This window comes from Otolemur garnettii, unplaced genomic scaffold, assembly GCF_000181295.1.
Source record: "Otolemur garnettii isolate 467f Iridium unplaced genomic scaffold, OtoGar3 scaffold00107, whole genome shotgun sequence".
Lineage (NCBI taxonomy): Eukaryota > Metazoa > Chordata > Mammalia > Primates > Galagidae > Otolemur > Otolemur garnettii.
This window is the reverse complement of record NW_003852502.1, coordinates 2,918,565-2,941,994: the sequence shown is the minus strand read 5'-3', so window position 1 is coordinate 2,941,994 and position 23,430 is coordinate 2,918,565. Positions and strand designations below refer to the sequence as shown.

The following is a 23,430-nucleotide window of genomic DNA, read 5'->3' as shown; positions in this document are numbered from 1 at the left end:
TGTTAGACCCGAGGGCCACTTCCATCCTTGTCAAGAGGACTGCAAACCTTCTCTCCTTTCATACAACACCAATTTGAACTTTCCATTGAGCCCATCAACGCTTCCATAAACATTCACTGAACAATTACCATGTACTAGGAACCCGATTAGGGGCTTTGGAGAATGGGAAGATGAATTTCCAGAGGCTCAAATTCTACTTGTGGAAATAGACAAGGCAACAATGTTCTACGGTAGGAATGAAATGAGTACAAAATATAGGTCAAGAAAGGTGCTGTGAGAATACAAGAGAAAAGGCAGCTCCAGGTGACGGAAATGACGACTAAGTTCCCACCGTGGTGCACACTGTGGACAGGGTTGTAGATTAACACCGGGCTTTATACCATCTCAGTTTTGAGGTATTAGCGTTCAACTTTGCTGTAAAAACGTCCAGACACAGATGTGGCCAAAGTCCTGTCTTTCCTTATAGGAAAAATGCCGGAAATTACATCTCTTCTTGGGGTTGTAATTACTTGGTAGCACAAAACTCAGAACACAGTAGCCCTTAACAGTTGGTTGTTAAATGTGGCTGTGGCTCTTCCCACTCTGCGTAAAACCAGTTTTTAAAAGTGCCATTCATGGCTCAGCAGCCTTAGCACAGTGGTTACAGCACCAGCCACATGCTCCGAGGTTGGCAGGTTTGAACCCAGCCCAGGCCAGCTAAACAACAATGACAACTGCAGCAACACAAAAAAATAGCCGTGCATTGTGGCAGGCACCTATAGTCCCAGCTACTTGGAAGGCTGAGGCAAGAGAATCGTTTAAGCCCAAGAGTTGGAGATTGCTGGGAGCTGTGATGCCACAGCACTCTACTGAGGGCAACATAGTGAGCAGTGTCTCAAAAAAAAAAAAAAGAAAAGTAAAAGCAACATTCATGATCAGTTTCTCACATTGAATTCCATCAGAGTAAAATTTAAATTCTACCATCTGAAGATTCCACACATTTTTCAGGGGAAAAATTAAAAAAAAAATTTTCAATGGACTCTTAGCTCTAGGAATAAAACTAAGTTGGATAATCACTAAGTTTAATTCCTGTTCTGATTCCCAACTCTCATGCCACCTTCCTCTCCTGCTTTATTCCCCCAAAACTCTATTTGCAAGTCACTCAAATTTCATGGGTCATGTGTATGACAGACGGAGGTCTTCTAGTCCGAAAAGTTATCAGTGGAAGAGCCAGGACTAATTACTTCACGGAAGGGCAACTAGCCATCAAGTATGCCAAACCCAAACTGTCGCTCTGGGCAGGCACTCTGTGGCCGTCAGATGAATAATACTTTAAAATGTTATTCAGTAAAGTTAACTTGTTTAGTTTCTTGTGGGTTTGTTTATGGCTAACATCTGTTAGCGTCTTTGAGATGTAGTCCTCAAAATGAAATCCATTAGAGGAACTACATTAAATGTTTATCATGGAAGAGGATGGAATTCAGTAATAGCTCTTGCAAATGCACATTTATTTGTGATACTGTGTAATTAATGTTGGACTCCCCACTAGACTCTGCATACTCTGAGAGTGAGAAATTGATCTCACTACTGTACCTCCAGTGTCTTGCAAAATGCCTAGTATTTGATGTTCAATACATTTTTGATCAGCCAGGTGTGGTGGCTCATGCCTATAATCTCAGCACTCTGAGAGGCCAAGGCTGGAAGATCACTTGAGTTCAGGTATTCAAGATCAGCTTGAGCAAGAGAGAGATCCTGTCTACAAAAGTAGAAAGATTAGCTGAGTGTTGTGGTGGGTGTTTGTAGTCCCAGCTACTCAGGAGGCTGAGGCAGGAGGACTGCATGAGCCCTGGAGTTTAAGGTTGCTGTGAGCTGTGATGAGGCCACGTTGCTCGACAACGGGCAAAAGAATGAGACTCTGTCCATTTCTGATGAACGGCTGACCTTGGAAGACAGATATTGGGGCAATTTTCGAGTACTCTTTGCTTGGTAAAACATACTTGTTAGAGGTTAGGATGAACTCACAGAATCGAATCACTAATCACATTTGCAGAGGGGGAAGAACTGGGGAAGGTGTAGGTTGAGCCATAGGAAATTGCTGGCTTTGCAAGTCCGAACAAGAAGAAAAGACAGGCATTCCATACGTTCGACCTAATGTGACTGTTTTGAAAATCACTCCCATTGCTCAACCATCCAAACTTCTAAGATTTATTTAAATGTATCATAGTTTTAAGAGATGTCTATGTCCCATAACTATAATCTGTGAGGATGGGTGAGAAAAAGAGGTGTTTCAAATGGGATATGACAGACATCTTCAGAGCTACTGGAGGAAGAGGCAGATTAGTGCACATGTCCCCGATGCTAGCTGAACTGGAATCAATGCTTGGCAGCTGCAAGAAACAGTTCTTGCCTCAACAAGAAAGAACTTTGTAACTTTCCGAGTTGCCTGGGTGATAATTTCTTCAAAACTGGACATATTCAAAGTCTGAGCAACTGTTTGCTTGGTCCTATTGCAAAGCGGAAATCAAAGCCAAAACAGAGAGAAACTGGAGACCTCGGGAATTCCTCCCTCTGCAGAGTTATGACTTAGCTCCGAGGAATTCAGTGACACCCGTTAGCCTAGGTCCAGGTTTATTTATCTCTAAAGGAGTATTTTCTGTTCTGTTGTTAGGTTCTTTATGATCAAGAAAGAAAGGTATTAAAGATCAGGATATTTTTTCTAGAGAAGTGAAGTTGGGACTAGGTTAAATGTTGGGTATACAGGCTGAAGACTTGCCCACGAATAGTACCACAACCAACAGAAAGTTGTTCTTAAAGTTGTGCTATTAGCATTTTAAGAGGCTTTCGCTAAGTACAAACTAAATGAGGTAAAAGATTTCCTTTTTGCATTCATTGTAAGGAATCCTTGCCAAAATTCGGTTCATATGTTTGGGTGACACTGTCCAATTAGCTTAACTTGGAGGTGGATGTAACAGTGGTATCGGCCCTGAGCTTGGTTCTTTCCTGTCTATTGAAGATCATGTTCAATTCAACAAGCATTTATTGAGTTTCTACTTTGTGCCAGGCCCTACAGCCGCAAGGGAGAATGAGACATTGCCACCTGCTCCAAGGAGCTAACGACTCATCTGCTCCACATTTTGACTAATAATATTAATGTTATCGAAACCGCTCAAGGGGGATCTGGCCTACGTTTAGCTTCTTGCCACACAAAGAATGAATTATTGAGACCACGATGAGGATTGCCAAGGAAGAAGGGAATTTTTTAATTTGAAAGATGCCTGTTGGGAGAATGAGGAATCAGCCTCAAACCTGTCTCTTTGACTAATGGAGATCACTGGCTTTTAAAGGAGGGGCTACGTACACCAGGGCGGGATGCGGGGGATGGAGTCTTGGTGTCAGATGTCTGCCAGGGAGCCTTCAGAATCTCAGCTCTCGTCCTGAAGAAGGCTCGCCATTGCTGGGAAACAACTCTGAAAGGTCAATTAGTTAGTTAAAAGCTTCGGGGTTCTGGTTATCATGCCCTACTGGTCTGAAAATCTAAAATATGGGAGGAAGAAGATTATAAAAATATATAGGGGTCATTGAAATTTGTTTATAGAGCCAGTTACATTAATATTTCCTGAACATTTATGCTGTACCATTTAACATAACACCCTATAAAGTTACTATTTTTATTTGCACTTAACAGATGGGGACACTAAGATATGGAGATATTGAGTGAAATACCCAGGGTGGTACAATCAGTAAGTGGCGAGACTGACCCCAGGCAGTTTGCTGCTTCTCAGAGCAGCGTGCTTCTTCCTTTTGAGCTGCTCAAGGACTCGCTGACCTGAGTCTGACTGCCCGTGACAAACCCACGTGACACACACTCACCTGAGTGTGCCCACAAGGCCCCTCTGTCTTTGTCTAATTCCAGTTCAACAGACATTGGTGGAAAATCAGTATTGGAGGCACTGGACTAGGTAATTTTGCAGTGACAATTTCATTCCATTCTAATAGCTTAGATGAGTATTATTTTTATTTCAGAGATGAGAAAAATGAGAGGAAGAATTTAAATGACCTGCCTTGGTTCACACAATTAGAAATAAATAGTGCTGGGATTTAAACTCAGGCCTCCCGATTCCAAGATCGCGCTTGTGGTGGCCTCATGAAAAGCATAGAGTGGGTGATGGTTAGCGTCTTTACAGAGTTGTGCAAACATCACCACTATTGAATTCTAGAACATTTCTGTCACCCTAAAGAACACTTTGCACCCATCACAGCCACGTTCCTTTCCAGCTGCCTCTGTCCCCTGGGAGCCACTAATCTCTGTACGTCTCTGCGCATTGGCAGATACTGGGTATTTCCTGCAGGGGCCTCTGTGTGGCTTCTTTCCCGAGCCCATTGTTTCGGAGGTCACCTGTGTCCTGGCCTATGTCAGCATTCCATTCCTTTTTAGGGATGAATCCGGCCTGCTGTATGGACATTCATTCACCTGCTCAGCAGCTCATGGGCATGGGAGCTGTTTCCACTTTTTGGTGGTTGTGAGTAACGCTGCTGTGAACATCTGCTGACAAGTTTTCGCGTACACGTGTTTTCAGTGGAATCGATGGTCTTAGGGTAACTGTTTTAACTCTTTGAGAAGCTGCCAAACCGGCCGCCCATTTGCTATTCCCACCAGCAAAGAATGAAAGCTTCCGTTTCTCCACCTCCTCTCCAATACCTGCTATTTTCCATTTACTATTTTTGGTCATTTGGTATTATTGTCATCCCCGTGGGTACAAAGTGATACCTCACTATGGTGTTGACCTGCTTTTTTCGTAGTTACTGAGGATGTTAAATATCCTTTCATGTCCTTATTCGTTACTGATATACATTTTTGAAGAAATGTCTATTCAAATCTTTTGCCCATTTAAAAAGTGGTTTGTCTTTTTTTTTTTTTCTACTTCTGAGAGTTCTTTATATGAGGCGGCCATAAAATCTGTATGCAATTTAAAATAGTGTGGAACCTCACGGCCACCCTCTATATCCTGGATTCTAGACCCTGGTCAGAATGCAGGACTTGAAAATATTTTCAATCCTATGGATCATCTTCACTTCCTTGAAGCTTTTGACTTTGGTGTCATCCAACTTAGCGATTTGTGGTTTCTTCTGCTTTGATGTCATACCTAAGAAATCCCTGCCTGATTCAAAGTCATGAAGATCTATCTGCATGTAAATATCATTTTAAAACTGGGTTTTCAGAGACTCTTTCCCCATGAGGGAGAGGGAGATAATCACAAAGTTCCCTTTTAAAATAGTTTTAAGTGAGTCTAAGTCTTTATTTGCTGGCAGCTCAATTCACAATCGCCAAGATGTGGACAAGGAATTGTGTCCACTAACCCAGACTGGATTAACAAACTGGGATGTATGTATACCATGGAATACTATCCAGCCATTAAAAAGATGGCGGCTTTACATCTTTTGTATTAACTCGGACACAGTATAAGAACTTCTTGGTAAAGCACCCCAGGATGTCAGGCACACACTGCTGGTGGGAGTGGAAACAGGTACGACTCTCTTGTCAGTAGTGCAGACGTTACGTGTACATTTCCTTTGAACTAGACATTCTATTTCTGGGAAACGATTTAGCTGAGCAGATACTAAGCATGCAGAATTGTGTGTACAAGCATGTTACTGCAGCATCCCTGGCAGCAATGTCGTCAGAAATGATGTGTCTCTCCAATCAGCTGAGTAAATTCAAAATAGGAGGTATAGTATGATCCTGTCTTTTAGAAATTACATGTGCGTCTGTATGCATGTATGTTCACATGTAAACACACACGAATCACACACATACAGTTAAAGAAAATGGAATGCAGGGACCACCTCTGGGCTGTAGCAATGGGGGAAAGAGTTTTGACTTTTAGCTTTGCATATTACTGTAATGTCTGATTAAAAAAAAAAATCACCTGTGCCACTTTTGTAATTTTAAAATAAGGAAACCTATATAGTTTATGGTCCACTTCTGGATTAAAAATGAGCCAGCAATATGCCATGTGCTAGCTGCATGTTGAAAGTATGTCTGTAAAGTGTTCATTGGATATCAGATACTTTTCTTTGAGGTCAAAGTGGTTTTCAGGACATCCAAAACTCATGAAGTAAGGTACAGCACCTTTCACAATCAGAAGCCAAGGAAACTATGAACGCGATTATTCTGCATATAATACGGTTGCTGTCTATGATCAACTAAGGACAGACTTGGAACGATGACACAAATTTAAGTTCTTAGCCCCTAAACATGAGCTGGGGGAGGGATCTTGTTTTTGTTGTTAACCACCACATAAAAGCATCTAAGGCTTAGAAAGACAACAGCTTTTTGCAGGAGTCCCTGGGCAGTGCAGGTCCTATCTCCATCTTAAAAGATTCAAGTCTTCATCTAAGCAGAATCCCCACAATTTAGTTGTCCCGGGGTGCTCAAGCAGGTAACAAAAGTTCTTGGAAATGTAAACAATAAAAAATTATATTTATAAAATAACTCATTTGTTCCTGGTACTTTCATAGACATAAGGATATAATTTAAAATTCAGAAGATTCAAGCCTATATTTTCTCTTCCCAGTCAGTCACTTACTCTTCCTCACGTGTTTCTGAGCCCAGAGAAGACTCTAATAATAGCCACGCCAACGTCACTTTAAGACTGACCTGAGTTGGGGGTCATGCTGGGTAAAGGGCTTTCAAAGCTATGAAGTTCTCAGCTGAACAGGAAAGTATTTTAATACAAATGTAACTTAGGATTACAGTAGTAAGTTGAACACCCAAGGGACTGTAACAAACTGGTCAACAGAAGCAACAGGCCTAGTGTGCTGATATGTATGTGTGGTGCACGTCTGGTCTAGGAAAAGGAGGTCAACTTAAGGAGGTGGTCAGTGCAGGAAGTCAATTGTGGAGGTTCTACTGTATTTTGAAAATGGGAGACTTTCAAAGACGAGCCCTAGTTTTGTAGCTGTTGTTTAAAAGAACTCTATCCTGTTTGTAAGAATTTTAAAAAATGGGTTTTATGAAATTTCATTATATGATAATCATTTTTGGCCACTTCTGGTATGAGGTGAATTAAATGTAAGTCATCTACATGAACAGTCACAAATGATTTTATTTAAAGTATATCAACATTAAAGGCCAGCAAATTAAGAATCAATCCTGTTTGACCTATCAGAGGCACCACCATGGCACAGACCCCAGAAATTCTTTACCTGTTCTGCAACAATATAATGCACTGCTCCCTAAACTTAGGAAGGACACTCGAAGGCGGGTATTTTGCAGACAAGAAAACCTTTTATTTTAAACCACAAATAGTCAGCAGGTGGCCACAACTATCCATGTTTCATTAAAATCACATAAAACCTAGATACAAAAGCACCACTGATTATTGCTCTAGAAAAAACTGCATGAAAAATTTGAAATGCACAGTAAAAACACCACAGTATGCACAGGACTGAATTTTTAAAGTGAGTGCCTGGAATGCTGAATCAATGTTACACACAGCTTCCAATATTCAACTGATATTTATTTCACTTGAGGATGATGGAAATTTCCAAAAAGCATGACTATGAGAGGGTAAAATGTCCATTTTTATATATTTTTGTATGCCAACTAGTAGAGTCCTAAAAAATTAGCAATTACAAAAGACTTGGTAAAAATAGCTTTTAAAAGTTGTCCCAAGAGATACATAAAATCAACCCCAATTTTTCATGACATTCATTCTCCCTTGTTATCTACAGATTCAGTTTTCTGTGCCTGTGAAAAAGAAAGGAAAAAAAAAGATACAGTTACTATTAAAACTAGTATAACCAAAGAGAACTCCACCCACCAACACACACACTTTTGAACCTTTTTTCTTTGCAGCTTTACTGCAAAACCCATTTCAATTCCGGGTGTGAAAGAGACAAGGCAGAGATACATTATGCAAACGCTTTGCTGCATTTATTGCTTTCTGCTTTTCAAACAGAAGCCACAGAAGCCTTACCTGCAAGTTCCCACCGTTCATAATAAAAAACACCACACTACTATCTGATTCTAGTCACTGCAAACGTGCAGAATTTTCTACTGTACCCTTAACTCTCACTGTTTCAATCTGCCCCTTTACTGACAGTGTGCTGGGTGGGGTACCTCTGGAGGTTGAGACATTAACAGTTGAGCGAGAGATGTGGATCTGTAATAACATTACAGGCAATAAAGAGAGACATTAAGAACATGCTATCACTGGCTGAAGGATCGAGCAATTTCTTTAAAGACACTGATTCAATCAGTGGGAGGCATTTGTGGGAAGTACCTCTTCAGCTTTAGTTTCACCATTTTCAGATGGTGCAGTACCTTCCTTTCCAGCTTCCTGCTTCTCCTCCTTCTTCCCTTTAGCACCCCTGTTGAGCTTTGTTCCAGGTTCTTTCTAAGGGAGGATCAGAGCACAGGGAAACAGGTGTCAGATGCAGTGCAAGCTGGCCGAGTCCCACCAGCCTTGGAGCAAAGCCCACCACAGCAGCCATGGTGGTCTTGCGGGTGACATGGGGAACCCGATTTTGCTGCATTTCAAGTGTCTTATGCTGAGCCCAGGACAATGTACGGTGACTCCCATCCCCTGTCTGGTGGAGGTCACTGTGCCCAGGGAGGGGGCAGGACCTGTGAAGGGGACGGCAGAGCTAGGGAAACAGCGGCCGGGTTGGCTCCGCTGCCACTTCCTAGGCAAACACCTCCTGTGGGACAGAAAAACTGGGAAAGCGCTTCAAAAGGAAGCCCAAAGGAAAGTGCCCAAATTTAAGAGCAAGCCACAAAGGAGAGTTCTGCTTCCGACATCACCTATACTCGTCACTGTACATGCATTTCAAACAATTCCCAAGAAGGGACAATGCCCTCCAGGGTAGAGTGCAGCAAAGCTATTTTGAAGTGCAGTTCTGTACTTGAGTTTCCTTATCTGCAAAGCAGGATATTCACGTCTATCTCAACAGCCTGGCTGTGAGGGTCCTGTGGGTAAAGCATTGGAGATAGTGTCTGGTGCAGGGGTGGGTGATAGGAACGTTTGCTGGGGGTATTTACAGGCATCACACCGGCATTACTTGTCACCAGACTGGCCAGCTAAGCCCCCTCCCTTGGGCCCCGTGCTGGGAAGCCTCACTCCTACCCGGTGCCACATGAACCGGGCGGCTCCCAGACCCCCAGACACGAGGCACCCGCTGACCCCACCGTGCCTGGGCGACCAAACAGCAGGAGACGGCGCTTTCTGCTTCTTCTGAAAGCCCCAACCGAGGTAATGGCTTTCTGGTCAGTACATTCTAGCCTGAATCATTAAACGTGACCTTTCCTTGAATGATTTTTGGGTGTGGAATTGTAATATATTCACTGTTTAACAGAAAGCCCAGGGGGGGAAAGAGTACCTCTTACCTTAGCAGATGTTTTTCTTGGTTTAGGTTCGGGTTTCGGAGCAGCAGGTTTCTGAAAAGACAATTTAAATGGGATAAAAACTGAATAAGATGGTATCGGCACCGAAAGGCACAGAGGGATGGCAAAAGGCGCGTGCCCGTCGCTTACAGCTCTTGTAAGCCCTTATAGATCAGTGAAAATGCTGCGTCTGTTTCAGCACCAGTGACGGCACAAAGACCCCTGCATCTCACAACTGTCTCCACCCTGGGCTTGCAAGGGAACTGCCAGTGAGACCGAGAAGCCACCTCATCATCCGGAACGGCTCTCTAGAAACAGGCTGACGCTCCACCTCTGATACTCCCCGCTTCCTTTTATCACAGCACAGGGAAGAGGAATGACGCAGGCTTTGGGCAAAGGACTCCACGAGCTCAGTGCACTGGCCCTCCCGCCGGTCTAGAAGTCACAGCACAGTCACAGGCAAAGCCTGTCTGGACATGCAGACTTGCTGCCTGTGAGGCATTTCAAACCATTTCCAGATCCTAGCCCCCGATGCAGATTCCAAGCTTCTTCCTACTTTTATCTATTCCAATGCTAGCTGAAGGTGAGAACCTCCGGCCCACTCAAGCACTGGGTTCATTTGTCTCTAGGGCATTTTATTAAGAACACAGTTATAATGATAAAAATGTCCACTGCACGCTCCCACAGTTTGAGTTTTTTCACAGGTATTATTAGCTAAAGAGGCCCCCACCCCCATCCCCAGGGAAACACACTTTGCTGCCCCGTGGTCCTCCTCTACTCCCCGTGGGCCTGGGCCCTCCACACCGGGACACAGGCTGGGCCAGCTTTCCAGGGGCCTGAAACCAGGTGGCACGCGGGACACTGGGGAACGATAACCAGTTTCAGCCACGAGTTACCTGCACATATTTTAAGGCAAATACTTCTCTCCTAGAGCTATGAAAAAAATAAGTGTACCTCTCTCCTGGCACCAGGAGAATGGTCTTTAAATAGAAAACACTGCCCAGGGTCTCCCCCTGTGGAGAAAAATACACGTTCCTCCCCAATTCCCGTAGGTGGTTTAGGTCCTCTTTTCATCAAGGGCATAAAGTAAAATTGCAGACAGTTCAATTCCAGAAGATTGGCTGTTAGAAATGACCTTTCAAATAAAAAAAGAAAACTGAGCTTGAAAAGTAAGGAATGTTTGTATTCATCTTCTAACCGCCCTACGCTGCAGTCTGCTCCCCAATACAGCAGCCTTCACAGCTTTCACACTTTTAGGACTGCTGTTATTCCAAGCTTTGACATATTCCATTAATACACATATACATATTTTCTCAATTTATAGCAAATAATTTCCTTCTGTATTATTTTCTGTATGACAGCCCTTCCCCCCGACCCAGGATCCAACCACTTTGAGGGGACCAGGAAATGAGGCTTTGTAGCCTGTGATCCTGCTGCATTGGGAAGTGGGGGGGCCTGTGCCAGCAGCTCAGGGAACAATTTTAGTGCAAGGTGCTTATGCTGCTGGGTCCTGTGCTGAGGAAAAGCCTCCTTTTATACTTTGGTTTTCCTCTGAGTTACAAGGTCAATTCCCTTAACTGCCCAGAGAGTCACAACATCAGCCCCAGTTCATAACAGTCTTCCTTACCACCCTGATATCGCTTCCTTATGGCCTCATGTGAAACACTGGCTCACCCAGCCAACACTCGGCTGTGCTTCTGAACTTGTGAGCGGTCCTGACACTCATTTCTGCTTTGATTCCCTCCACTGTACCAGGCGTGGGTACGAGGAGCTGAGGATGAAACCCACCGTGGGGGATATGTGCTTTTGGCCAAGATGTCAATGTCTTTCCCCTGCCTTCGCTGAGGGCAGCCTGGATTACCCGGATCCTGCACCAGAGTCAGGCTGGGCTCTGTGAGGAGGCCGGCTGCAGGGAGGTGCGGGGAGCTGTGGGGGGAGCTGCAGGAGGGCGCAGGGGAGCAGGGAGCAGGGAGCACAGCCTGGAGAGGAAGGGCTGGAGTAGGCTCACAGCTGAGGCTCAGCCATGCTTGCCTATCCCCGCTGTGTTCTGACCCTGAGCCTGGCCCACAGGAGGCAGCTTCCACTGGCAAAGTTGAAGTATTACTTTCACTAAGATTCTCCAAGTCTGGACTGAGGCTAAAGTGGATTGATTTAGACAACTTCCAGAACATTCCAACGGTGGGCTGAGAAATGTTCTAAAGTCTGAGTTGAGGACAGAGAATCAGAATTCTACTTCAGCACATCACAGGCGGAATCTAAAGGCCAAGACTCTGCGTAAGGAGTTTCTTTTGCTTCTGAGACCCAGCATGGCCAACCAACACCCTGGGTTTTATATTCTTGCTAACAGGGCTCGGCCACTGTTCTCACTGACACATCGTATCAAGTGAATGGCTGGGTCCAACAGTGGTCAATTCTACTAGAAATGATGACCCCAGGTAACTTTCAGGAAGAAAAGAAACAAGCTCATTGGAAACATCTCCCTTTTGCTGCTTTGCTTTGAATAAAAGGAGCATGAATTTGTAAGAACTAACAGCAAAGGGGTTCTATAGTACTTACTGCTGATAATCTGGCAGATCGTCTTGTGGGCTACAAAGGAAACGGAAAAAATTGTTTTGGTGATTTTACAGAACCAGGATGATTTCAAAAATCCACTATATCTATCTATACACACACACACACACACACACACACACACACGAATGACTCTGTTGACAGAGTACAATGTACGGCCCCATCACCCTCTCCAGGTAAGCATGGTAAAGCACACTCCAAGCACCCTGGGCACTGGTGCACTCAGAGCAAGTATTTCAAGAGAAGTAAAGGCACTGTTCAAACAAGTGGCCCAATTAAGGGAGTGGCAAGTAAGAAAAGGAAAGGAAGATGAATTTAGGCTTCACCCCAAACTGTAACCTCTACTTTTTTTTTTTTTTTGAGACAGGGTCTCACTATGTCACCTGCAGTACAGTGCCGTGGCGTCACCACTCACAGCAACCTCCAACTCTCAGGTTCCAGCGATTTTCTTGCCTCAGCCTCCTGAGCAACATGGACTACAGGTACCTGCCACAATGCCTGGCTATTTTTTGGTTGCAGTTTTCGTTGTTGTTTAGCAGGCCCGAGCCAGGCTTGAACCCACCAGCTCTGGTGCATGTGCTGGTGTCCTATTCACTGAGCTATGGGTGTCAAGCCCGTAACCGCTTCTTTTATGACAAAATCAGAAGTAAGAACTGTGAGGTGCTACTTACAACTAGTGCCTTGTTTCTTAGAAATGGAACCGATGCTTTTAAGTTAACACAAGCAGAGCCTTATGTCACCGTGTAGAAACTGAAATAGGAGTTCCCCCACCTTGCTGCTATGTTAAATAAAAAAAGAGTACAAATTGTAGGCAGTTAACAAGAAAGACTTGCTATTACCTGAAATAAAATAAACACATTTATCTATTAAAAGTCTATGTTCAAAGATTTAACTATAGTAATAACCTCATTAATCTTTTCTTTTAATCTCAGAAGTTTAGGAAAGTGCAAGAGGAACTGTGTAGAGAGAATTGGTATTTTTTGGGAATTCTTTTTTTTTTCTTCAAGGATATTACAAGTTAACAGCAAATGAGACTATACAGAAAATTTAAAATAACTGTCCTAGGCACTTGAACAACAGCATACAAAATTGGTATTCTATGGGCTCCCCCAAACATTCCACATTCTCAAAGTGGAGGCTGCCTTTCTTTAATTGTTCCAGAAATAGTAACCCCACACTTTCCGAGGGCTTTCGTCACGCTCTGGCTCTAGCGTCACAGTGTCCTACCTGACACGTGGGACATACTCGAGAATATTTGCTGAGGAAATGAATCTGAGCTTTCTCCTAATTCTTACTGCTGTATACAGACTTTGCCTCATTCCAACACCGTCCATGTTTCAAATTTTTCTTCAAGGAGGTCAGCAAAAATGGTCAGTAGGAATCTGGGCCGTGATTACGAGGAGTCACAGAATTCTTGAAGTGGAACTTAGGTCAGTCTAGGTCAGCTGGTCAGGCCAAACTGGAAGAAATATTTCTTGCCATCTCCACATGTAAGAATTTTCTTGCTGCAAATAGCCAGAGAAGCTAAACTCATCTTTCTTTTTTTTTTTTTGGCCAGGGCTGGGCTTGAACCCACCACCTCTGGCATATGAGGTCAGCGCCCTACTCCTTTGAGCCACAGGTGCTGCCTAAACTCATCTTTTTTTAAATTACAGAAGGAAATGGAGGGCCAGAGCCTCCATGAGCCTCCCCAGGCCCCCGGGGTCTGGAGGAAAGACCAGAGCTGGACTTAAGGCCCGTCAGCTGAATGTGCTGACAGCCGGAGCCAGCGCAGGTCAAGCGGTGGGCTGGGCACTGTCACCGCCTAGCTTGGCACACAGCCCTGGGGATGAGTGTGGGAGGAGCATGGGTGTCAGAACCCCCAAAGGAAACGACACAGCACCTACTGTGACTGTCACGGTGCATTCCGCAGCATCCCAGGCTACGAGAGTGAGAACCTAAATCCTGCCATACCTTTCCCAGGGTGGCGAACTGCACTGTCACTGGAGAAAAGGCAACATCATAAATTATACTGGGCAACAAGTGGGTACCCCGTGCTTCTTTAGTGAGCTTTCTGAGCAGCAGGAACAAAGGAGCACCCCGCAATTTCCAAACAGAGCTGAGCTCTGAAGCTGCAGTATGGCCTTAAGAACCACCCACATCACATTTCAAGCAAAGCACAGTGGGTGGAAGGGCCCTTCCAGGAGCGAAAGTGGAGGCCTCCATGCTAAAATGGAGAATGGGCCTTATCTGATTCTCTTCCCACTTGGAGTGAACCCACGTGCACCATGTTGGCCTTTCCTTGCTGTCCCCCCATCTGACTGGCGACTGCACCCCTTACCACATGTGACCCCATATTCCTTTACATTTCTGCAGGTCCAGTGCCTGGCAGGGGCCCTCAGTAAACATCAAAATGAACGAAAAGGGTGAGCAATAGGGAACCTGCTGGAGGCGGGTAAAGGTCAGTTAACCTCTAGTTTGGGGCTGAGAAGGGGCCAGACATGTTACCCATTAGTCAAAACTCCCCCTACCCATCTAGTTGACCAGAGAAAACCTCCCCCAAGTGAGGCAAAATCAGGGGAATGATTCTCTAACAGTGACACTTTCACTTCCCTCCTGTCCTCTCCCCAGGCACCCCTGGACCTCCTGGACCAGCCAGGGATGTCAGAGCCCCCTAGGCCTCTGAGAGAGACATTCCAATCTAAGCACTGCCAGGAAAGGCTGGAGAGCTGTTTTGAGCCACAGGACTTAATTAATATGTTCTTGTAATTCAGGTCCAGTGCAAGAGTTCCAAAATAAAAAGCCTAGGAAATTATTGCAAAAATAAAATTTGCCTCTCTAATCTAAACCAACCAGTCTTTAAACAGCATATCTTTTACTATAGAGCCATCTTACGGCTTCCTACGTAAAATTTACCAGCTCTTCTTTACAGGCCATGAAGAGAAGAGAGGAGGACATTTCTTCAATTTTCCTTTCCAGTAGCCATTCTGAGAGATTTTCGTTTTCACTGCAAACAGCAGAGGCTGAGACAAACCTTTCACTCACAGCCGGCAGTCCTGATTATGCATGCGAGTGTGGACGCCTTCCTGGAACATTCCATCAGCTTTCATAGCCTTAATAACATCTATAAAAGATCGTGCTATGTTGATTGGATATGAACTAGACGACACTGCTATTTTTTTTCTCTTTAAAACACTCGTATCTGAAGTACTCATTTGAGACTCAGGTGGTCAAATGAGACTCTAAGGAAGAGAGAGATTAACAATTTCTCTTAGTATTTTGATTAGTTGTGAATCCTGAGGAATAGCAGTCCAAAGAGTGGCTCTCAGGGAGGGAGGAAGGCCTTCAGAATGACAGGTCACCAGGACAGTGACAGATACAGTGAATGAGGGTCTGTCCGCGACATACCTAGCTGCTGGGCACAACAGAATTACACAGCATTTGGTAATGAAATCATCCTCTGGGTCAGAGAAAATCTGGTGAAGTCTCCTCTGAAAAACAGGAGTTTTCTACCTTGATGTCTTGGTTGCATAAGCAATGCAGAAGTCCAACCTCACAGTGAGCGCTCACAGGATAGCTAGATTCGAGTCGGAGCGCTGGACTTCGCCGAACACTGCTCGAAACATATGAACCATTCCAGTGGAATTTGGGAGTATTTTTATGTTTTTTTGTTTTGGCTCCTGAGTTTCACCATGTACTTCCAAGCAAAATCCAAAAGCAAGCTGCTTTTAGTTCTCAAACACAAATGAGAAGTTCAACAGAAACTACTACCTTCTTCTCAAAACTGGGAAGCAGGGAAGGGGGCCCACGAGAGCCTCGCTGGGAAGAGACAAGACCGGGATGCTGGGTTACTAGATTTTTACGACGGCCACAAAAGCGGAGTGGGGACAGCGGATTTTGGATCAGATCCAGATCTTTCCTGGTTCTGCTACTTAACAAGTTGCAACACCCAGGGAAAATCGTGTATTTCTGAGCACTTTTTTTGCTCTAATTACCACAGGGATGACATCTGCCCATCAGTGCTCAGAAACAGCACTCCTCTGACACTCACACTCCCTCGTCTTCACTTTGCTTCTCTTCACGCCCAATATCCAATTATTTTACTTCACTCTCTTCCTTCCTAAAACAGAAGCCCCACGAAAGCAAGGCTTTTGCTTCTTTTTCACTGTGGGATCCACAGAGCCTCGGTGCACCGCGGGCTCGTACACGTTGTGGTTGAGGAATGACTCCGCCCTCCTCTCATTTTAAAGTTATTGTACAGATGGGACTGAATAGTGAATGACAAAAGCGTTTGTAAACTGTCGAGTGTAATGGTCACGACTTATTATTTCGCTCATGTACTGGTGGAGTCTCCTGAAGTGCTACACTCGGCACAATGCTCTCAAACATCCCAGCAGCAGGAGAGCTCGGACTTGCAAGAGGATTCCCCTTTGTGACTGGTGTCTCTTCACCAGTCACAGCTGTGTGTACCCACCGACATAGCTGGAAAATTCGTTCGATTCGGGGGGGGGGGGAGACCCTCATCAGTACACTGTCCGACAGTTTTTACCCTAACCTACCATTAACTGATCTCTTCAGACAAGTGTGCTGATGTTCTGAAGACACATCATGAGTTTTAATCTGGACTTGGCTTAAAAGATGCATACAGAGTTTTGTCTATAAAGTATTTTTGATAATAATAATACACAATACCTAAAATACATAAAAATAATATAAAGTATAAAAGTAAATAAAAACATAAATAATATAAATTTAAAAAGTCCTTGGGTTAAAATAATTACATATAAGACAGCTGTATAAGCAAAACCACACACATCCATTATGTGTATCCTAACCAGCTTAATTTGCATTTAGTGTAGAGAAATTGGGAAGATTATGAAAGATCCACTGTTTACGATGGTTTCTAGGTTTTCTGACTGACAGACCAATGTAAATGACAGTCTCTAAGGAGAAACTCTCATGTTTTTCTGGTGCTCACATATGAAAACATTAAAGCCAAAATGTCCTAAAACTACATTATGCCATTTTCAGAGAAAATTTAAGCATTTAATACCTTTATGGTGGTTCTTAACCACTTTCTGTTTGGGCCTCATAGAGCTCATAGAGCTTCGAGTGGCTGTAGCACTTGTGTGACGACCCGGCTTTGGATCATGAACTTCGTGATTATCCCAAACTGTCAGACAGTAAATGCTAGGTACGTGGATGTTTTGTTTTGCTTTTAAATTATTTCCTTATAAATTGAATATCCTTGCACAAATCTTGAGTAGGGGTTCTGGTATCATGACAAACTCCTTTAAATAATTAACCACACACTATGGATCACCCAATCAAGGAATCTGTAACTAGATATTGTTTTGTCTTACTCATGATCCCTTTTAGTTTATATGTTCAGGGGTAACAGCTGCAGTTTTCCACATACTCCAAAGCTCTTTTCAAAGGGAACGGCTGTCATCACAGTTACATCTAATTTCCTACTTATTTTTAGTTCTTTTTTTTTTAAAGGTTCACAATTTTATTGCAGAGAGTCAAACACAAGCCCTTCCTCCAAGCTTCTAGCCTTTTGGAGGTATCTGTATTTTAATACAAAGCATTTTTGGGACACTGCCTAACTAGTTATCCCAATACCCTAAAAGTTTTCCTAATTTTTAAAAAAGGCTTTAATATTTTGACATATTGTATATCCTTACATAGTTTTTGACTTTAGAGATAACTCCCTTTAGGCAAATATTCAGGACTTAAAAAGTAATGTTGTCTAATTCACTCACTGGAGCAGAGAACTTATGCTCAACAGCCTTTTATTTTCTTGCTGTGAAAGGCAGACTTTGTTCTCCTTGATGAATTTACTTATTATCTCGCTCTCTGCCCAGAAGGAATTCTCAGTGTCCACTCTCACAGACAGCAGGAGCGACAGGTAGAACATAACAACACAGGGAGTGGAGACACCTCATCAGTGCACACGGCTGAAATGCACCGGGCTGGGTGACCCTGCACAGACACACTGGTCTCTCATCCACGCAGTCTCCACAGCTGTGCTTCTAAGGGTTTTTCTTAGGAGTATACAATCATCAACATATTAAAGCTTCAATTTAAATGAAAACAGGTGTCAAAGGTATACTCACCTCTTGTTTAGTTACTTTAGATCCATCTTTGCCCTCTGTATTCTCTGGAGACTGGAAAGAAAATATTTCTTTTAAATGAATTGCATTTGAATGAGAAAACACATATTAGAGGAAGTTTCTTTTTTAAAAGCTATTTCAATTCCCAGGACCAGATTTTTTGCAGAGAAAAAGTACGTTTATAACAGGACATGTTTTTTACACACATATGTGCACGCACGCACACTGCCCTACTTTTAAAAACGGGAATGTGGGGAAAGAACTGATAGGAGCCCCTGCTCTCCATGTACACCCCCTAAGCAATTTTCAATTATCTGTGATGATTCCACCGAGTTCAAGGTCAGACACCGAGTTCAAGGTCAGACACCGGCAGCCAGAGGCGGGAGTGCCTGGGGCCCGCCTCCTGCTTGCCTGCCTGCTCTGGTCTGTCACTTTGCTCTTTTAGGGTAAGGGCAGGTTGCTGGCAAAGCCCGGGCCTGGCACAAAAAGCACACTTTGCATCCCACACTCACCTCGCTTTGATTTCTAGCCCATTTCTTGATATGACCTGACAAATTTATCAAGAATAGGTATTTTCCAGCCTCAGAGTGATGGCCACCATATCTGCCCACCCCAGCGGGTTTGTTTCCAGATTTTGATCCATCCCCTCCCTGGGTGTGTGTCCACACTCATCACAGCTCAAAACTGACTCCTTTACAAGCTGCGTACAACTATAGGAAATGCACTTTATATTGTTCTTGTATTTTAAAGTAAAACACAGTTTAGATTTATCAGACACTTCGCATATCCTAATAACGCTTTTATTGGCTAAGAGTTAATAAATATGATTAAACGCATTAGAAAACTAACACATTTTAAAACTACATAAAGCTGGAAGGGGAGTGCTCAATTTATATGGTCCCATCGGCAGTCAATCCGAGTGGTTTAGTGGAAGGACTATAGGATTCATACACACTTCCCATCAAAAAACAAAAATACAAATTAGCAAACTGACATTTGGCATGACTGCTGGCTTAGCAAAATAAAATAGCCATCCAGGAATGTCTCAGCTGATAAAATAAGAACAAAATTCAAAAGATCAAAATGCCCACTATTGGGGCTGGTGACACTGCAAATTAATATAATCTTTTCAAAGAACAACTTGATAATATAAAAAAAAGACACACAGGACTCATGACACGATGACCCAGTATTTCCAGTTTTGGACCTAAGAATCAAAAAAAAGAAACTCTATAAAAATACGGTTTTTGTCTGTGCTATTTCTACTTTTATTTATTTTATTTTTTATTGTTGGGGATTCATTGAGGGTACAAAGGTTACACTGATTGCTTTTGTTAGATAAGGACCCTCTTATAACTGTGTCCCGCCCCCAAAAGGTAAACCCTACACCTTGTCCCCCACCCCCCCTTCCCTTTCTCAGCTCTCCCCACCCCCTACCATGTACTAGTTCCTTAATTGTCCTCATAGCAGAACTGAGTACACAGGATTCATGCTTCTCCATTCTTGTGATGCTTTACTAAGAATAATGTGTTCCACATCCATCCAGGTTAATACAGAGGATGTAAAGTCTCCATCTTTTTTAGTGGCTGAACAGTATTCCGTGGTATACATATACCACAGCTTGTTAATCCATTCCTGGGTTGGTGGGCATTTAGGCTGTTTCAACATTTTAGTGATGGTAAACTGAGCTGAAATAAACAGTCTAGTGCAAGTGTCCCTGTGATAAAAGGATTTTTTTTTTCCTTCTGGGTAGATGCCCAGTAATGGGATTGCAGGAGCAAGTGGGAAGTCTAGCTTGAGTTCTTTGAGGGTTCTCCATACTGCCTTCCAAAAAGGTTGTATTAGTTTGCAGTCCCCCCAGGAAACAATTACAATCCTCAAAGAAAGTGTGGGGAAAACACTGGAAGCTATCGGCCTGGGGAAGGACTTCAGGAGGAAGACTTCAGTGGCAATTGCAACAACAATGAAAATAAACAAATGGGACTTGATGAAACTGAAAAGCTTCTGTACAGCTAAGGTGACAACAACCAAAGCAAACAGACAACCTACACATTGGGAAAGGATGTTTGCATATTTTGATTCAGACAAAAGCTTGATAACTAGGATCTACAGAGAACTCAAATTAATAAACAGAAAAGAGCCAACAATCCCTTAGATCACTGGGCAAGAGATATGAACAGAACCTTCTCTAAAGAAGACAGATGAATGGCTAACAAACGTATGAAAAAATGCTCATCATCCCTAATTGTCAGAGAAATGCAAATTGAAACCCCCCTGAGATATCCTCTAACCCCAGTGAGAACGGCCCTCATCACGAAGTCTCAAAACTGCAGATGCTGGTGTGGATGTGGAGAGAAGAGAACACTATTCTTATTTTTTTGAGACAGAGTCTTGCTCTATCACCCTAGGTAGAGTGCCGTGGTTGCCTCAGTTTTTCTGTTTTTTTTCAGTAGAGATGGAGTCTCGTTTTTGCTCTGGTTGGTCTGGAACACGTGAGCTCAAGCAATCTACCCGCCTTGGCCTCCCAGAATGCTGGGATTATAGGTGTGAGCCACCGTGCCCGGCCAAATATACTATTTCTAATATGGAATAAATGGAAACAACTCACGTATCAGTAAGCAACAGAGAAACGTTGAAGTAAACTGCGTTAACTACGAACATAATGAAATTAAAAAGGCTATGTGAATACATGGGAAGTCCATACAAAATCACACTAAATTCAAAAATCTCAGATCATGAAATGGTCTGAGAGACGAGGGCCAATCCTAGCTGGGCCTCTGGGCTTTGCCAACTCCTACGGCTACAAACTCAGCCCTTCCTGCTGCACCCCAGCCCGCTGCTGCCTGGAAGAGCTGGGCTCGCATTCCCTTCTCTCGGCTCACTCAGTAGATTCGGTCTGTAGATTCGGTCTGGTCACTCTCCACCTCCTGCTGACGGGCAGCTAAAGCAGTGGCACTGCTAGGCAGGGAAGACTGGATCCTGCGGTGTTATTTTTACATTCTTCTATGCAGTGCTCTGGTGAGAGGTCATGGGAGTGAGAGACACTGCCCTAGAGAACCATAATACGGTTCAGTTGGACCCATATTGTTCAAGAAGACAAATTTGGAAAGACACCGTAATAAAAAAGCAGGTATACTGAAGGATGTATGCACACGAAAGACAAAGGGGAAATAAAGGGGTGGGGTGTATGCAGGTGATCAAACTACTAGCAGGTTGATGCGAAGGATGGGGAGAGTCAGATGGGACTCGGGGAATAATGCCAAGGCAAAAGGGGTCTTGTCCCACTCGCCAGCACAGGGTGGCCTGAACCACGAACTGCTGAGTGGAACCACAGGCAAAGATCTCGTCACCTACCTGAGGCTCCCTCGCCTCCTAAGTGGCCTGCACACTGAGCTGAGGCCCGCAAGGAGGTGGGGGATGTGCAGGTGGCCAGCTGGGGGAGTCCAAGCTGAGGGGTCAGCAGACAGGATGAGTCAGGATGAGTCAGGACAGAGGAACCGTCAAGAGACCCTGAACACTGGCACAAAGGATTATTCTAAGTGAATATGGTGATCCAGAATAATCTCAAACAAAAGGGAAAGAAAGGAACTTTGGTCAGCTACAAGCCAGAAACTTTGCTGTGGGAATGGAGCTGCCTGTCACCCTCTAGTGCAGTGTTTTTCAACTTTTTTAATCTCACGTCACACTTGAACCTCTAGTTAAACTTCTATGGCACACTTAAATTATATGGATAAAAAAAAAAGTAAAAGGCTGGGTGTGGGGGTTTCTGCCTGGAATCCCAGCACTCTGGGAGGCTGAGGCAGGCAGACTGCTTGAATTCAGGAGCTTAAAACCAACCTGAGCAGGAAGGACACCTCAGCTCTATTAAAAATAGAAAAAAACTAGACGGGAGTAGTGGTGGGAACCTGTAGTCCCAACTATTCAGGAGGCTAAGGCAAGAAATGGCTTGAGCTAAGGAGTTTGAGGAGGCTGCTGGGAGCTATGACGCCAGGGCACTCCACCGAGGGCTGCAGAGTGAGACTCTGTATCAAGAAAAAAAAAAGTAAAAAAAAACCAATATTATTACTGTACTTTAAACTTCTTTTGAAAATAATGTAACTAATGATCTTTAAAATTTTTTGCACCACACCTCAGATCCTCTCATGGCACACTGGTTGAAAGATAGGAGAACAGTGGGAATCAGTCATTATCAAATAACCAGGTCATCAGGTGCCATCTCTGATGGGTTCATCAAATGCCCGTCATGAATGTGATGGGCACTAGAGCAAAGCAGGCTGATACACTCTGCAGGGATCTGTGCTCATCTCAGAAGGCCGCTTGTCGATTTGCTCTAGGGCCTGAGGGTCTACAGAGAAATTGTCATAGCAGACCTGTGGGTCTGCCCCTAAATGGGAGGGCTCTCTCCTTTAGCGGAGGGGTGGGGCATCCTTGATGGCTGATGTGTGTCAAGATCTATCAGGACAACCGTTTTATTTACTCGCCATTTGAATCCAGGCTTACGGTTTTTCAGGACACAGGTGGTGTGGAGTGTGGATGCACATCAGGGCTGAAGCCGGGAAGTCTTATTTCCTCACACCAAGCGCTAAGGCCAACACAGGCAGGATCCCTTACTTGTTCTCTCCAGGCAGTGACTTCACTTTTTGTTGTTAGCTTTTGTGCCTGTTTAGGGCACTATGTGGGGATACTCCTGTATTCTCTCCCATCTAGCACTAGCCATGAGCTTTGTTTCCTGTAACCTTTCATACCCCAAAAGAAAAAAAGTCGGGGCTCGGTGCCTGTGGCTCAAGCAACTAAGGCTCCAGTTACATACACCTGAGCTGGTGGGTTTAAATCCAGCCCAGGCCCGCCAAACAATGACAGCTGCAACCAAAAAATAGCCAGGTGTTGTGGTGGATGCCTGTAGTCCCAGTTACTTGTGAGGCTGAGGCAGGAGAATCACTTGAGCCCAGGAATTGGAGGTTGCTGTGAGCTGTGATGCCACAGCGCTCTACCAAGGGCAACAGCTTGAGGCTCTGTCTCAAAAAAAAAAAAAAAAAGTGGGGGAGGACAGGAAGAAATGCTTGCTCGATCAGATTTCAAGGCTTAAAAATAATAACGTAGGCAGCTAACACTTCTATGGCATTATGATACTTCCAAGAGACACATTAGAAACTCAAGGACACAGAAAATACAAGAATAAATGGATGGTTAAAGAATACTAAGCTAAAATTAATTACAAACTAGAAGAAACCCAAATATCCATCAGCAGAAGGATAAATACTCCATGGTATGGAATTCTATGCAGCGGGGAGTATTTGGCAGTGTGAACTACGGCTACCAATGCTGACCAACCTCACAAACAGAATGTTGGACAAAGGAGGGAAACCAAGGCAAGAGTCTAAATGAAGTTCAAAAATGCAC

At 43.9% G+C, this 23,430-nt stretch overlaps 1 protein-coding gene and 1 pseudogene across 5 annotated transcripts in view; both read right to left on the bottom strand.

Moving 5' to 3' along the window:
• Nucleotides 1–69, bottom strand: LOC111727470 (annotated as a pseudogene).
• Nucleotides 70–7,247: 7,178 nt separating this feature from the next.
• The window catches only part of HMGN3 (high mobility group nucleosomal binding domain 3), a 33,127-nt gene continuing 16,944 nt past the window's right edge, over nucleotides 7,248–23,430 (bottom strand). The window contains exons 2-7 of one of the 5 annotated variants that reach the window (XM_023517270.1): nucleotides 18,034–18,084; nucleotides 11,921–11,950; nucleotides 9,368–9,418; nucleotides 8,265–8,378; nucleotides 8,045–8,144; nucleotides 7,248–7,729 (exon numbers count right to left, since the gene is read on the bottom strand). In XM_023517270.1, coding sequence (XP_023373038.1) covers nucleotides 7,716–7,729; nucleotides 8,045–8,144; nucleotides 8,265–8,378; nucleotides 9,368–9,418; nucleotides 11,921–11,950; nucleotides 18,034–18,084 — 360 coding nt within the window. In that variant the 3' untranslated portion in view covers nucleotides 7,248–7,715. Of the gene's footprint in view, nucleotides 8,145–8,264; nucleotides 8,379–9,367; nucleotides 9,419–11,920; nucleotides 11,951–18,033; nucleotides 18,085–23,430 lie in introns of all 5 variants that reach the window. The other 4 variants (XM_023517271.1, XM_023517272.1, XM_023517269.1 and 1 more) reach the window with 4 other exon arrangements.